Source organism: Schistocerca nitens, chromosome 4 (assembly GCF_023898315.1).
Source record: "Schistocerca nitens isolate TAMUIC-IGC-003100 chromosome 4, iqSchNite1.1, whole genome shotgun sequence".
In the NCBI taxonomy this organism is placed as follows: domain Eukaryota; kingdom Metazoa; phylum Arthropoda; class Insecta; order Orthoptera; family Acrididae; genus Schistocerca; species Schistocerca nitens.
The window spans coordinates 67,258,535-67,276,041 of NC_064617.1; the positions used below are offsets into that span (position 1 = coordinate 67,258,535).

General features: G+C 39.0%; 2 protein-coding genes across 4 annotated transcripts in view; one reads left to right on the forward strand and one right to left on the reverse strand.

The window, feature by feature from the left end:
- The window catches only part of LOC126251486 (PRKCA-binding protein), a 100,718-nt gene extending 93,224 nt beyond the window's left edge, over positions 1–7,494 (reverse strand). Inside the window, exons 1-3 of one of the 3 annotated variants that reach the window (XM_049951938.1) lie at positions 7,131–7,494; positions 6,675–6,791; positions 304–384 (exon numbers count right to left, since the gene is read on the reverse strand). In XM_049951938.1, coding sequence (XP_049807895.1) covers positions 304–384; positions 6,675–6,772 — 179 coding nt within the window. In that variant the 5' untranslated portion in view covers positions 6,773–6,791; positions 7,131–7,494. The remainder of the gene's footprint in view (positions 1–303; positions 385–6,674; positions 6,792–7,130) is intronic. The other 2 variants (XM_049951940.1, XM_049951941.1) reach the window with 2 other exon arrangements.
- Positions 7,495–8,664: 1,170 nt separating this feature from the next.
- Positions 8,665–17,507, forward strand: part of LOC126253065 (uncharacterized) — a 171,500-nt gene continuing 162,657 nt past the window's right edge. The window contains exon 1 of the mRNA XM_049954151.1: positions 8,665–9,376. Within this exon, the coding sequence (XP_049810108.1) occupies positions 8,718–9,376 (659 nt within the window). The 5' untranslated portion in view covers positions 8,665–8,717. The remainder of the gene's footprint in view (positions 9,377–17,507) is intronic.

The window sequence follows — 17,507 nt, forward strand, 5'->3', positions numbered from 1 at the left end:
TCTTGACTGTTCTTAGGTAACAAAAATAAGTAGGAAGGGATAATAAAAGCTGCTTTGAACTACAGTTTGCAAAACAGTTTATTTTTTTTCAATTTTTTGTTACATTAAATGACAATTGCACTATATACGTGGCAATGGAAACAAAAATACACACCCAAGAATGCTACAGACATAGTTAGCGTTTTACAGGAAGCCTCATATTGCATATATGGAACAAAAGCACAACCTAATATAATGTAATTGAGAGGTACAAACATTTTTACAGGATGTGGAATTCCTTGTTTTTCTGTTATGAATACTCACAGTTCATCAACCACATCTACACTCACATGTAGACCAGTACGTTGTTTTTCTTCCCTGCATGTTGCTACCTGTAATTCTGGACTACATGCAGTTGAAGGGACGCAAGAAAAACAAATAATAGTCCAGTTATGTATAGTTCTAAAATTAGCTGGAAAAATTATACACACTGCTATTCAAAGATGTACATTTAAGGAGAAATCTTGAAAATCTGAACATATTCATATACTGTTGTCACAAAAGTATTAACACCATTATCATAATTGTCAGTGGATGTAATGCACCAAGTATAGGAAGTTTGAGTCAAATATGTGCAGCTAGAATCTCATGTCAAAACTGTTGTTCTTTCCTACCTATTTCACAAATAACTTCAATCCAAGTAATTTCATGTAAATATTTAGAGCTGAGAAATGTGCAAGAATCCGCCTACCTACAAAGCTGCCTACTTAATGATGGGTGAATAGACAGCTATAATGGCACACTGAATAGTGGATACATATTATGTTGTAAATGTGTTGTTTCTCCCTTTACATGTTGAATCCCTTGTTTTGTTATATAGTCCTGTATAAAGCGTACTTACAATATACCACGGATCTTCCATTGTGTGCTGGTGCTGGCAGTTTGTTATCATTGTTCTTGGCCAATTAGGTGATAGTATGCCAGTAAGAATCTCTCAATCTTATAATTTTGGCTGTTGCAAATATTTCACTTTTTTTTCTGAGTAGGTCACAATTTCTGAGGTTGGAATTTGGTTGGGACCTAACAGCACAGCTTAAATTGTTGCAAATGGAACAAAATACCAGCTAACTTCTTTTTGAATTACAGAAAATATGAATGAGCCCTATGATTAGCTACCCACATCTCACTCATGATTCACTGTGTTCACTTCCCATTATTCATCTTGCAAACCATTACCAACAGCAGCACGCAATGTAAAAGCCACGGCACACTGTAAGTGCGTGTTTACCAAAGTCTTAATTCTCAAGACACTGAATTTATGACATGTGTTTAAAAAAATACTTGGGTTGAGACCCAGAAGCATAACACATAACATACAACTTGTCTGCTTAGAGATAATCCATCACTCCATCAAAACCAAAAAGTTTTTATCTCTGTCAGGATACTGTGTGAAAACAGATGAATCTTTTACACGGCAAAAAAGGGAAATTCACATTTTATGTTCTGAACACACACAAAAAAAAAAAAAAAAAAAAAAAAAAATGTCACAGAGTGGTAGATATGATGCATAACAACAAATCACTCTGACACTGAGCTTCAGGGTTCTTATGAGGCTGAACTGATACAGAAAATATTTTTTACTTGCCTGAAGCATTAAAGCACTAGAGCTGTGAAATCCATCTATCTGGTTAATACCACTGAAAATCATTTCCAGCAGGTTGATGAAATACCAATAATATGGAAAGATGACAACATTACAGTGGAGATATTGAGTTGCAGATAGGCACAACAAAATAAATCCTGGATTTTGCATTGTTTAATAATATGGAAAGGCTAGACTGCTACTCACCACACAGGCAAGGTGTTGAATCACAAATAGGCACGATGAAAAAGAACACTGTAAATATTTTCAGCTTTTGAACAAGGCCCTTCTTCAGAAACAGAAATCATACACTCACACAACAACAAGAACAATAGCAACTTGTACACACACTACTACTGTCAGTGGGCACTAAGGCTCAACTGTCACTGCATCTGACAAGAGCAGCAACCTAGCTGGACACTAGTGCTACCTGTGGGAGTGTGCAGTGATATGATGGGGACAGGATATAGCTGCTAGGAGGCAGATTTGATGGCGGAATAGAAAGAGTGTGTGGGTGTAAAGTCTGAGGCTGTGGTGTTATGGGAATGAAGGATACGGTGTAGCGAGAGTTGCCACCTGCACAAGTCAGAAAAGATGGAGTTGGTGGGAAGAAATGAGATGGCACAAGCCATGAAGCAGTCATTACAGTGAGGCAAATTGTGTTAGTTGCAAATTCCAGAACTGGGTCAAGCAGACTCTTGGCCAGAGTATGGCAGTGGCCATTCATGCAGATAGACAACTTATTAGTTATCATGCCGACATAGAATGTGGCACAGTGTTTGCAGCTACACTTGCAGATTACAAGGCTGCTTCCACAGGTGGCCCTGCCTTTGATGCGATGAGATGCCAGTGATGGGACTGGAGTAAGTCACATTCATTGTGGGCAACTTATTTCCTTGCAAATCAGTGTTTGTGATTTACGGTCACTGTAAAAAAATAATTCACCAAGAACTTTCGTGTGCAACAGCAGGAATAAATGCACATTTCTGAGAATTTTCAGAACTTACAATTGTAGTGGGCATAATCTATTTTGTAGTAAACTGGCATTTCTGATTTACTAAGTAACTAACATATTGTGTTACAACCAGTTTTTCCTTTCAATAGGATCATATATTATCTGCACTTATCGTACACTAAGTTGGATGGTGTCTATATCCTCGAAAATGTTTCTTGAAACTAGTAACTTTCATCCCAGGTTTTTATGTTGTCTTAACAGAAATCTCATTTTGCGTACTAATTGTTTCAGTTCTTAAAGAAAATAAGGAATATCTTAGCTTAACAAATTAAAAGAGGAAGATATTTGTTTATTGGTCTGTAAAACATTGCACCAACCACACTGGAGTCCCACTGCGAGTGCTGCTCTCAAACACGGGATGCATTAGTTAACATTCAAAAGCAGCTGGAAATTGCCCTGACTACCATCAAATGATTGGAAGCTGTTGTGAATGGGAGTGTTGGGGAGCTCCCAAAAGTCGTGCACCAGAGATATCAAAGGTACCTCAAGTACTGTACTCGCCTGTGGATACTATGAACTGCAGGATCGATCACTACTCATTCAGCTGACTGTGAGTGGTACGTCAGTGTTAGGGCTCAGCATCCTGTACAGGATGGCAGGTCGCGAGTTGCCGAAGGACTTGAAAGCCAAGGTGAACAGAATGGGTAGCATCTTGAAATGAAGTTCAACAAAAATGAAGGGGGTAGAGGCTTAATAAAATGCAGTCAAACTAAATTGATAATACTGAGAGAATTAGATTAGAACAAGAGAAAATAAATAATGTTGAGTCACAGACAGACACAACAAAATGACTGCTAAACATATAAACTTACAGCCAGAAGGTCCTTCTTCTGAAACAGGCAGCATACACACACAAATTCATGCAAATGCAGCTCACATATACATGACCACTATCTATGGCTGCCAAAGCCAGAATGCGAGCAACTGCATCATAGGAGAAGCAATCTGGATGGTGGGGATAAGGAGGAGGCTAGGCAGGAAGGGGGAGGCAGAGCAGGGTACACATTCTCTGCCATGGTTTCAATGGCCTCTTGTTGTCCTCTGATGAGGAATGTCTTACTCACATCCTCCCCACCCCTCCCAAAGTGGCCAAGAAACAGCTGGACCACTCAGTTGCTGAACACGCTACCCGGCATAATGTTCTCCATTTTAATTACTGTTTAACAGCCTATGCCACCTGGATCCTTCCTACTAACACCAGCTTTTCTGCCGGCCGCGGTGGTCTCGCGGTTAAGGCGCTCAGTCCGGAACCGCGCGACTGCTACGGTCGCAGGTTCGAATCCTGCCTCGGGCATGGATGTGTGTGATGTCCTTAGGTTAGTTAGGTTTAAGTAGTTCTAAGTTCTAGGGGACTGATGACCACAGATGTTAAGTCCCATAGTGCTCAGAGCCATTTGAACCATTTTTGAACCAGCTTTTCTGAACTGCAATATATCCTAACTTCCCACAACCCTCCTGACCTCAACCTTCATCAGTCATTGTCCTTCATTCACCTATCCCCTTCCCTGTTCCCACTCCACGGCCTTCTATTCCACAAGTGCACCCACGGTTTTTCTACTTCTCTCCATCTGCCCCACCCCCCTCCTCCTCCGCTCTCTGTCTAATCTCCTAACTTTACCTAGCTGCCCTACCCTCTCTCTACCTCATCCCTGTATGCTCCCACACATAGCACATTACTGTCCCCTACCCGTACCCACTTTTATTCTCCTCCCCGCTCGAGCCTCCTCCTTACCTCCACCATCCCGATTGCTTCTCCCATCTTGTGCAGTTGCTCACAGTCTTGACTCAGAAGCCACAAACAGTGGTCGTGTGTGTGAGCTGCAACTGTGTGAATGTGTGTGTGTGTGTATGTATGTAGTCTATTTCAGAAGGCCTTCTGGCCAAAAGCTTACATGTTAAGTAGTCTTTTTGTTGTGCTCATCTGCAGCTCAGCATCTCCACTATATGATGAGTAGCAATCTACTCTTTTCGTAATATTGTCATTATTCTGTTTTCATAATATTGTCATTATTCCACCGTTAGAAAATAAATAATAAATGACAAAGGCATAAGTAAAGGGACATAAAGTACAGACTGGCGATAGTTAAAAAGCTTTCAGGCAATGAAAAATTTGTTAGCATCGAATATAAAATTAAGCATATCACAATGTCTTTTCTGAAAGTTTGTGTATGTAGTGCAGCCTTGTATGGAAGTGAAAAATGGGTGATAAATAGTTCAGACAATAAGAGAAGAAAAGCTTTTGAAATATGGTTGGTACTACAGAAGTATGATGAAGAATGGATGGGTAAATCAGATAACTACTGAACAGGACTGAATTAATGAGATCGTAAAGTAGCAGACCAGGAAACAACGTAATGAAGTGATCAATGCCAGGACTGATGCACATTCCAATACAGAGGCTGCATATAGAACACACAGTTTGTAAACTACTGCTAACATTTCCATCTTGGTTTCACTTTAACATGGGTTTATAATAGTCATTATGCTTAAATAGACTTCCTATCAGAATTCAAATTATCTTTATTTTATGAAAACCTACTTTTGCAATTCCTGAAAACACACTAACAAATTATTTATTTTTGATACAGTTGTTACATATTGTTAATTACTAGACCAAGAGTCAATGCAATATCAGCACCAAACTTTATTTTATAATTAAAAACCAAATCAACATTTTCTGTTATTTTGTTTACAAATCACATATTTGGTAAAATTTCATACAGAAAGCCACATTTAATAAAGACTCTCATTATGTAAACCATATTTCCATTTTTTGTACAGCATATGTTCGTACCTAGATTTGTGTAAAAGCTTAATTTTTAATTATAAGTTTAATAATACACATAGTAATAATAACATGTAGTATCTTGATTGGTGACTCTTATTTACAGTCCATTGGATGAGTCCAATTAGGCAATCCAATGCAGCCTCTTTTCAGTTTACCTTGAAGACAGTATGCAATATGTCCATATGCAAAAACTTTTACAAGATTGGAGTATCTTTATGAGATCTTATAAAACAATGAAGATGAAACCAAAGTCAAGTGTACCATACTTCTTTCGTTAGACTACTCTTATGTTTCTTTATGTGTGATGAAGCTATTTGGCATAAACAACGGTGAGAAATGATCACCGATAATCGCCCTTATAATAACAGAGGAAGTCTAAGCTAAGTAGTTTTCTGCAAAGGCAATGAACAGTACCATATTCTGTACAATATTTCGAAAACCAGTTAGAAGCCAAAGGCAAATTCCATTTTTCATCACTATATCTGAATATTTTGTAGCAGACTGTAAAAGAAGAGAAACGAAATTTGTGGCACAGCTTGACTGAATGAAGGAAAAGGTTGACTCATCCTGAGGCATCAAGGAATAGTTAATTTGGTAACTGGGGGAAGGGTGACTGGAAATAATTCCTGGAACAGAGCAAGGTTTGGCTACAGTAAACAGGTGCAAGAACAGTAGTTGGAGCAGTTATGCATAGATGAAGAATCTTGCACATGGCAGAATAGCTTTGAGAACAGTATTAGGACTGAAAATAGCAACAACACACTGTTTGGATGAAACTGACACGTTCAAGAAAATCAGTAATGAGGCACTGTATCAAATGATAATTCCAGACAAAAAAAGTCTATGAAAATGGCCAACGCATATTTTCACAAATAATTTATTCCTATTACTACCAATAAAACTAATGAAATGTGTGTTTATCAACTAACATTCTCGTTTCATTGCAAGGTTTATTTATTTTAAAAAATGATGAAAATAAAACATTTGCTAATACCAATAACTATGCAATTTGAGACTTGTAACTGGTTTACTGCCTTTTCAACCAGAGAGATTTAAAATGACCTTTCTTAACTCCTGACAGATTCTCAAAGTGATTCCTATTTTGTCTTTTTTTTCCATTTCTGTAAGCACGAGAGAGACACATTTTTGGAGACAAGAAATTAATCACCCATCACCATAGAAAGCAAAAGACAAAACGAAAAGGTTCTACTATAAATAAAACAAAATTCAAAAACAAAATGTTAACATACATGCGATCTTCCATGGTACCAAAATAACTGTCTTCCTCGTCGGAATCACTGAAGACACCACCATAGAGCCCTCTCAAAATAGGTGAGTACTCAGCCATTTGTGGACGCCTTCCTTATCTAATATGATACAAAAATCATTAACAAAACATAAAAACCAAATAAATGTCAGCTGAACTGCAATTATGTTTTACTTAGGTCTCTCCTTTTTAATTTCAAGAATCAATTGCATCCTCCTGACTTTGGTAATTAAAAATACTAATGACAGCACGGTGTGTCAAAAAACTTTTTATTTGATTCTGGATACATCGGTTTTTATACAAATGGAATTCGTGGCAGTTTTTGGAAAAAAAGGAACACTCGCTTTTTATCCCTTTTTAAAAGTGGCTTATTACTGTGGACATGTGTAACGCCTGTCAAGTGTACTTAGCTAACTGAAAGAATAGGAAAGACACTTACATCTTGTCTTCTTCTAAAAAGTAGTCGTCTTCGTACTCGAGCATCGTCTGTGCTAAATACATTGGTACTTATGTTTATTACTGTCACTTTGTTGTTTGTTTGCCTGTTTACGTTGCTTTTTTTTGTACCTCTATCTACCGCATGTTAGACGTCAAAACTATACCAGAGGGTTTACATAACACGAGCATTGTGACGAATGTATCAGAAGTGCAATAACTTGATAACGAGTTTACGAAACGAAAGGATCCAGTGACGATTAACTTTACATAAATCAGAAACACAGTAAAACACAAACTATTCATACGCCCACGAACTGAAGTCGTCAAGCGGCAACTGGTGACAGGTGGGGGCATACTTATCACTTATCAGTCTCTGGCTTCCGGATTAACCCGTTTCCTGCGCGGTTATTGCACGCACTTCAACATAGAAAACATACCTTACGAAAGAATATGACATTATTAATGTTACCAATAACGCGTTTATAATTATGATGTTAACATGCAAAGTAAACGAGCATTCTGTAACTAATTTTAAAACGATTCGTTTACCAGGAGTTTTTGGGCAGCCGTATTAAAGACATTGCGAAACACCGCTGTGTTGATTTGGGAACTAGAGCTATTCACTATATTTACTCGTCGGCTTTAAGTTCCTGTTTGTGAATCAAACTAAAATAGACACTGTCCCTACAGTAGCTATATTTCAACAGCTGTAGAATGTCAATTTCTGTCTCGCTATTTGAAGGATATTTAGAGACTCATTATCTCGGGTACGATGAAAAGCAATTCTGCAGCTTCCATCGTAAATTCTGTCTACGGATAATATGAAAGAGAGTAACACGCAAATGGACATACACAATACTAGTATTTTTCGCACTAGTCCGCGCGTGAGCGGAATATGAAGAGAGACGACTGTTAAGGGTATGAAACACATTCTGGCGCTGGTACTTTACTGCTAGTTATACATCGCACCCATATTAATGTCATGTTCCACTTATTCTTTCTATACAACACAAGGCTTTAAATCTTGTTACAGTATACTACGTTATTTTCAAACCCTCTAACTAATAATCATTGTTCTACATTTTATGTAGCTCTAACGTTGATTGATTTGTTACTGTCTATTTTCTAAGCAGGAGTACGGAAAAAATTCGTTTAGAGGAAACAAGAAGACCGTACGAAACGTGAGTACAAGTCTACAGATGGTCAGATATATGCTTAGTCTAGTTATTGACCAACAGATGGCAGTGTAAGTAAAAAAACAACCCGACAAGTTAGAGGAGGAGCGTCTTTGAAATATATCGATTTAAAAATATGGTGGGACACTATAACTTCAACTATCGAACTTACATGAAAGTGATAACTTTTATATGGAGAAATTATTATTTTAATACTATAAAGTTATTAAAAGCTGTTTTCTGTAAATAGAGTTCGAAATGCCAAATATCGATACTTTCGATGATTATCGCTACTGCCACTTGTTATCGATACTGTCGATAGCTATCGATTATATTACCAGTAGGATGTGAAACGTCAAACTCAAAATTACTCGGCGCCGAGCGTCGTCAAACGTCACTATGAAGCGTGTAACATGGCTGTAAACAACAGCGATGAGGGCCACGAAGGAGACTCGGATGCTGAGCGAATAGTGTATGAAAAGTTTATTGCGTTGAACCAGAACTTGATCGACTGTGGTATACACATAGACGAATTAAGAAACGTGACGTATAGGAAAACTAGGACGAAAAGTGATGGTGGCTCTGCACTACTTAGACCTCACAGTTTGTTTATTTTAATAACACTTGTTGCTGTTGCGTGTGTTAGTATTGTACTGAAAATACCATTTGTAGAATACATCGTGCAGAGTGCCATCGGTATACGATGTATTTTACCCAACAATTATTTTGTTTGGGAAGCTACTAGACCTATAACAGACTGTGAAATGTGTAAGGAAGTGAAGGAAGTGCTTGTATTTCACAATATTACTAGAGAAAAATTTAATAACTATGCGTACATTTCCAGACCGATGTTAATGAAAGGTGCTGCCTCAAAATGGCCTGCAATGCGTACGTTTGATTATCATTTTTTAAGAGACTTATATCAAAGAATTGATGGTGCTTACGAAAGTGTAGAGGATGAGTGCCAGATTTTAACTTTCAAGACTGAATTCAAAACATTAGAAGAAGTATTTTCTATGCCTGAGTCAAGAGTCAAACTAGAAGTAGGCGAGAAGCCGTGGTATGTTGGTTGGTAAGTAAACATTTCCACCAGTAACTAATGTTTAAGTTGTTAAAGGTGCGCTTGCAGGTTTCATAATGTTTAAATTATTTTTTTAGTTAAATTCTACTCCAAAAGCAGCAGTGCGTCATGTGAACAGAATCATTGAACGTCGGTACGCGATCATTTATTACCTTTATACGTGAAAAGATGTTCTAATTTAATATTTGTAGTGAGATAAGCTATGTTGTGATCTAAATTATGAATCAGTCGTTTGACGTATAGTGGATATTAACGTATCCAAAGGTCTCTAGTATTTTCGATGCATTGTTGCAGGACCGGCATTGATCTAAATAATTACGCGTCCTCTAAGTATCTCCTGTCATAGAATAATTTAACAGTAAAGTTGTTAAGTATATGATGAAATAAAATTGTGTTGTGCCATTTCTCCATTAGAGAGACTGTTCGCCACTGTAAATTGGAGGGTCCGGTGTTTCTCAGCTGCTTTCAAAAACCATTTCAATGCTTTCCCTGCAGCTTTGAAGTGGTTTCATTCCATAACACACATAGCGTTTCATGCCTTACTGACAGTGTAGTGCAATTCGTATTGTCCGTTTTTGGGAACAATACTGGAAAATTTTTCCTCGCTAAAAAGTTTATAGGCAGTGATGGTTTGAATGGCAGTTTATAATGTGCGAATGAGAACTTTGAAGTGGTTCCCGGTAATTTTTACTCATTTCAAGAATGCTTTCATGTCGACAGTTCATTTGTGGAAAGTACCGGCTGCTTGAATTCACGACGCGTGGTATTGTTGAGGTCAGACAACCACTCCGCCGCGTAGTATTGTTTGAAACAGAGCGGATTAGCCAATTCGTTTACGCTGCCAGTGGTGAAATTTGATTCTGTCGCTGAAATTTTTCGAATATTCTAGGAATCGAAATGTCATCCATGCGTGCAACATACTTCTGCTTGCGTACGTGCATTCGTTGCACTTTGTATTGTTTTGAGCATTAATTCCACAATCTACGTAAAATTTGTCTTTCTTTTTCTTTAGCAGTTTTGTCAGCAGTTATCTAAAAGATAATTTCAAAGCTGAGCATTTATGCGAGTCCGGCATCTCTGCGAGAGCATTATCGACACAGGCCAATACAAAGACAGGACCTGACAATTATTGCTTAATGTTTCATACAATTCAAGGTAAATAAAAGGACGTGGTGTGGACACTGGCAAACATTTGAATTTTAAGGGATATAAATAAATTTTGATATCCATAATCTATTGAGGCCATACAAATTAACCACACGCTCAAATAGCTTTTAGTGGCAGTCATTGAATGCATCTCGTCTGCGCGTTTTTTTACGCGTCGGACTGGCATTCCCAGTCACCGAAACTGAAGTCAAAATAATAATTGTAATTATAGCTGCTCGTCTAACAATTGTTCAACTATGTGTGTATCCTTGGAGATTCTTTGCTGAAAACGGTGCTCTAGAAATCGCCAAAGGTTTCTTGCTTGTTAGAACTATGCCTAGGAGTGCTCATTCTCTGATTAATCCGGAATCATTGCTATTTAAATATATCAATATGTGTTGAAATTAGAATTTAAAGCCAGCAAACAAGAGTTCAACCAGCAATTTACAAGTTGGTTATCCGCAAGATGTCAGCCAACTTTCAAACATGTTTCACGCAGGCAGAAAATATTCATGTCTAGAAAGAGATGCATGAGATTTTTTTTTTTGGGGGGGGGGGGGGGGGGGCATATTGTCAATAACTTGTTACATCCTTAAATGTTGGTGATAACGAACCATTGGAAACGACCAACGATTGATATCTGGAACGTGAAAACATTAGCGAAACACAATCCGAGGACTTTTTTGTTATTAATGCCTCCAAACAAACAAAACTTGCATATGTTAGACAAAAACTGGAAAATAGTAACGCGCAAACAGTAAACGAATATGCCCATGGCTCGCGTTTTTCAGCAGAGTGGAACTGCTGATACTGGTTGTCGACTTCGTCCCATAACGTAGGCCCTACCATGTGACGACGCGTCAACTCGTGTTTAAGCAAACGGAACACTGATATTTCTTTCGTTTCTACATTGGGTTTTGAAGGAGGGTGGTGGTGACAAGGCAGTGTAGCGTAGCGTGAAGTCTGTATTCTGCTGAAAGATTAGTTCACTCGAAAGTTGGCGAAGCGTTATCAGCCGAACCTTTCAAATCAGTACTTGTCCCAAGCCTAAGAGCCACTTCGTATTACTGAACAAATCACGGTCCATATTAGAGGCGACCATGACAAAATCGGCAATGTTTTTCCTAAACTCATCCGCAGATAAAGTGTTATCTTTGAAACTGAGAGTAGGCCTAGGTTTAAATAGTAGTAGCAGTTGTCGCTGTCGTCTTTAGTCTGAAGACTGGTTTCATGCAAGTCTTTGCGCCAGTCCATCCACCCTTCTTTTATTCAAATTGTGCTGCCATTTTCCTTCCCCTATGTCTAGGTATGGCACAAATCAAGGTTGTGTTTCTTCGTCAGTGGTCTGAATTGCGTACTGTTACTTCTCGAAAATTCAAGAGCTTTGAGTGTCACAGTATATCGACAATTTTTACATTAGGACCGTCTAATGAAGGCCGAATGAAACACCGTTTTCGTGCCATACGCTTTTCGCCGTTATTCTTTGCAAGGCATCGTCAGTGGCTTTGAATATGTACATTTTTTTGTTCACACTACTTAGTTTTCATTTGCGATGTTGTATAAGTAGTTTAGTGCGAGTATATAGGCTAAGCTGAAGATTTATCTGAGTGTCGTTCACAATCAGCCACGCGCTTGTTCTCGATCCGACGTGAATTAAAATCTCTAATTTTTTTTATATTTGTCGACTGCACGCTCTCCACTCCCCCCCGTCCTTCACCTGTTTCTTAATGTCGATGTAACCTAGTCAGTTTTTAATGTGACTTCTTTGCAGTATTTTTATTGACGACTGTTAGATTAGGAACTTTCTTCGCAATATATGTATATCCAATCCCAGATGCTTCTCACTCTTATTTGCTATTCGTCTGCGGCGCAATGATAGCAGGCATATCGAACATGTCATAACCTAAATCCGATTATCTGTAGTAATGTTTACATGATGAGTAAAGTATGCGCACACCGTAGTTTGTAGCTAATTTCAGTTTTTTTTTTCATATGGTTCAATAATTGTCGCCCTGTATGTGGTGTATGTTCAATCGGCCATGTCCGAAAGAAGACACCATTCTTGATCCTGCAGCCATCATAAATTAACACACGGACATTTAGCTGCGTAGTGGGCTGGCCAGCCAGTGGTCCGTTCGGTGCACATGCACACCATGCTCGAACTCCTGCGGGAATCGGTGAAACGCCGCGAGTGATGAGAATAATGGACAGAGACACTACGTCAGTAGTGTGTGGGTAAGTTGAGAAATTCGGTCTGACGGGAGGCGTGCTAGGGTAGTCCGTGCAGTACAGTGTCGGAATGGCTTAGTGGTCAGAGCATCTGCCTAGTAAGCAGCCGCACGGTAACTCAGCGTGTTCGGTCAGAGGGTTAGCTGCCCTCTGTAATAAAAAGACTGAGTTCTACATCTACATTTATACTCCGCAAGCCACCCAACGGTGTGTGGCGGAGGGCACTTTACGTGCCACTGTCATTACCTCCCTTTTCTGTTCCAGTCGCGTATGGTTCGCGGGAAGAACGACTGTCTGTAAGCCTCCATGCGCGCTCGAATCTATCTAATTTTACATTCGTGATCTTCTCGGGAGATACAAGTAGGGGATAGCAATATATTCGATACCTCATCCAGAAACGCACCCTCTCGAAACCTGGCGAGCAAGCTACACCGCGATGCAGAGCGCCTCTCTTGCAGAGTCTGCCACTTGAGTTTGCTAAACATCTCCGTAACGCTATCACGGTTACCAAATAACCCTGTGACGAAACGCGCCGCTCTTCTTTGGATCTTCTGTATCACCTCCGTCAACCCTATCAGGTACGGATCCCACGCTGATGAGCAATACTCAAGTATAGGTCGAACGAGTGTTTTGTAAGCCACCTCCTTTGTTGATGGGCTACATTTTCTCTCCCAATGAATCCCAACCTGGTACCCGCCTTACCAACAATTAATTTTATATGATCATTCCACTTCAAATCGTTCCGCACGCATACTCCCAGATATTTTACAGAAGTAACTGCTACCAGTGTTTGTTCCGCTATCATATAATCATACAATAAATGATCCTTTTTTCTATGTATTCGCAATACATTACATTTGTCTATGTTAAGGGTCAGTTGCCACACCCTGCACCAAGCGCCTATCCGCTGCAGATCTTCCTGCATTTCGCTACAATTTTCTAATGCTGCAACTTCTCTGTATACTACAGCATTATCTGCGAAAAGCCGCATGGAACTTCCGACACTATCTACTAGGTCATTTATATATATATTGTGAAAAGCAATGGTCCCGTAACACTCCCCTGTGGCACGCCAGAGGTTACTTTAACGTCAGTAGACGTCTCTCCATTGATAGCAACATGCTGTGTTCTGTTTGCTAAAAACTCTTCAATCCAGCCACACAGCTGGTCTGATATTCCGTAGGCTCTTACTTTGTTTATCAGGCGACAGTGCGGAACTGTATCGAACGCCTTCCGGAAGTCAAGGAAAATAGCATCTACCTGGGAGCTTGTATCTAATATTTTCTGGGTCTCATGAACAAATAAAGCGAGTTTAGTCTCACACGATCGCTGTTTCCGGAATCCATGTTGATTCCTACAGAGTAGATTCTGGGTTTCCAAAAACGACATGATACTCGAGCAAAAAACATGTTCTAAAATTCTACAACAGATCGACGTCAGAGATATAGGTCTATAGTTTTGCGCATCTGCTCGACGACCCTTCTTGAAGACTGGGACTACCTATGCTCTTTTCCAGTCATTTGGAACCTTCCGTTCCTCTAGAGACTTGCGGTACACGGCTGTTAGAAGGGGGGCAAGTTCTTTCGCGTACTCTGTGTAGAATCGAATTGGTATCCCGTCAGAATCAACGACGAACTGAAACGGATGTCTTGTGACATCCGCCCCGAGCAGATGCAACGAACGAAAACGAATAAAATGAGATAAAAAAAAGTAAGCGGGAGTCCCGGATTCGAATCCCGGTCCGGCACAAATTTTCAACTTTCCCCATTGATGTAAATCACTGCCCACTACGCAGCTATGTGTCGGTCACTCCTTTGTATCTTGGCTAGTACACCTATTTTAATTTCGTTTTTGCATGACGTTCTTACACATCCTTGCAGACGAAGGAAGCGTCGTTTCTTGTCCAGCCCTTGTCTGCATGGATTACGTGCCGTCAGTAATTACCTTACCAATGGGACATAGTACGAAATACGGTTCGTACATTGTCACGTAGGGCTGATTATAAAAAAATCAACAGGTCACGTATCCTTGTACAAATCATGTGTAGTATAGCGCATGCCTATTCAATTCATGCGTTTATGGACGTTCACTTTTTACTACAAATTTCTTCAATATACAGGGTGATTCACGAAGATATGCAAATATTTTTAATACGTTATTCTACAAGTAAAACTGAAGGAAAAAGTTCATAAACATAGGTCATCAAATGTGTAGTTACGGAGTCACGTCTAATAAAAGATTTTGCCTGAAATTTAGCAACTCCGCTAATACGAAGTCAGCGCAAAACGGTACGAGGTTAAAGTAAAGCACGATTTCCATTATTTTGTAGTTGCTGGTCTGGTGAATCTAATAAACATGTCCCAGACGTGTATCTGCAGTAGTTTTACAGAACATCCAGAGAATGAGATTATTATGCAAGTAAATTTGTTCACTTTGCATTAAGAATGTAGAAACGTTTGTCACTTTTGGCAACCGTTAGTGAGTTGTTTCGGTCGTTTCCTATCTTGAAACGAGTTAGTTTTCTGTATTGTTCAGTGAAAGAACATAACAGTGTATTTAAGTGAAATCTCACAGTAACTGTTGTAGTTAGTAGATTATTTATGAAACAGGGATGCCTTAATTTACGACAGAGGAATACGCGGACATGGTACTTGTTTATGGCAAATGTGATGGTAATGCAGCGGCTGCTGTTAACGAATATCGTGTACGTTATCCAACTCGGAGGATTCAGAATGCACGAACCATTAGTGGAGTATTTCGAATGTAACAGACAGGTTTTACACCTAGCATTCATAATCAGTAGGAGCACTCGATACGTTAAGACGATGATGAGGATATTATGGATGCTGTTAAACGTAGGCCGGGTACCAGTGCACGACGATTAGGCATTTCACAATCAAGGTAAGGCGTACACTGAAGTACAATACCATAAACAAAAAGTTCGTCATTACATCCGGTAGATCCTGCCCTTCGCTTGGAGTTGTGCAACTTGTTACAAAAATACACTTTATTTACTGGTGAGGCACAGTTTACTCGAGATGGTATAAGCCATTTACATAACGAGCACGTATGGTCTGAAGCAAACCTACATACAACAGTGCAACGCAGTTCCCAGGAGCGAAAATGACTTTTATCTTAATGATATGAATATTTATATATGTGCTTGGAGATTATATATATATATTTTTGATTGAGATATTTACTTTAAGTCGTAACTGGTACCTAAATTTTGGTTGCTGCCTCCTTGAATGATCAGCTTCTGCACCAGTTGGTGACGTATTACAACTTGGAGGAAGTTATTGTTCTTTAAGGTTTAAAATACGACTCTGTTAGTTACTTGGCCGTATTGCGGATAGCTTTGAGCCCAAGTTTTCGTAGCTTTCCATACCTAAGCGACCAATATTGTAAGTAAATAAGATCAAACAGCAATCTGCTTTTCGTGAGAAAAGGAGATTGCTTGGCACACAACTTCCTTCAAACTACACGTCTGCTACATCAAAATGGGTCAGTGGAGTTCAGCACCATACTGTTGTACAAGAACATAATCCAATTATTGTAATTAATAAATTATGAGAGGTTGTTACTTATTGAATGAAAACTATAGGGAATGCATTTCTTTTCCTGTATTTTAGTGACTTTGGTACACTTACAATTCTGTCGATTGATAGACGGTGACGACAAAGATGTTCACATCCTTTTCCAAAAACAATATATTTCTAGTCTTCACTTCCAGAAAATTTGTATACATAAATTTTTGGCAACTCTTACACATAATTCACTCGGTTTTATCACTAAAATATCGGTTTTCATGAAATGTAGCAATATTTTCTGAGCGACGGCCTAACAACAGTCCTCTTTCTTTTTTAAAATAAATCAATTGTCTTTTTTTTTTTTTAGTTATTCTCAGATTCACAACTACTATCGTTTCGGGGATTGCGCGCTAAAGAGTTTGTTACTGTCCAGCTGTGCTTCACTTCCAGTACTTTTTGAATCAAATTTACATTTACGGTATTTACATACATTACTGAGCTTCTCAGAATAAAATCAGACACAAATTAGTTTTTAAGAAAAGCAGGGAGGCACACAACATTACAAGCACATGTGCGGTATGGTACAGTCAACACACACTTTTTGAACCATTCATTTTCCCAGGACGTCTAACTGGCGAGACGTACTTCACAATTCCTTCAAGAAGAAAAGAAATGCCCCTCTTGCTCGAAGGTGTTCCACCCACTTGCTACGCGGTTGCAGATGTATTTTCAACATGACAGCGCGCCCTCACATTTCAGCAACGCCGTTATTACACATTTAAATGAACATTTTTCCCAGAAATGGATTGGACGTGGTGCTACACGTCTGTGGCTACCCAGATCGTCCCATTTAACACCAATGAATTTTTGGGTATGGGGAATGATGAAAGGCATACAGCGTTAGGCATTACTTGCTCCCATTATCAATGCAACAGACGAAATTAAGAGCAACCCTGTGAAACTGAAAGGAGCAACAAATCTGTTCATACACGTGCAGCTAAATGCACTGAACTCGGTGGAGACATTTTTTGAACATTTATTGTGAATGCATTGTGAAATTGTTTGTACTCCGTACAACTTCCTTAACACTGGGCTTTGTTTTTTCCTGTTTAACATGAAGTCACGTGTGCAATGGTATTAACAAAAGCACATTATCTGACACATTAATACAGTTTCAGTTAACGTTACTACCATTAGTTACCAAAATTAAATTATCT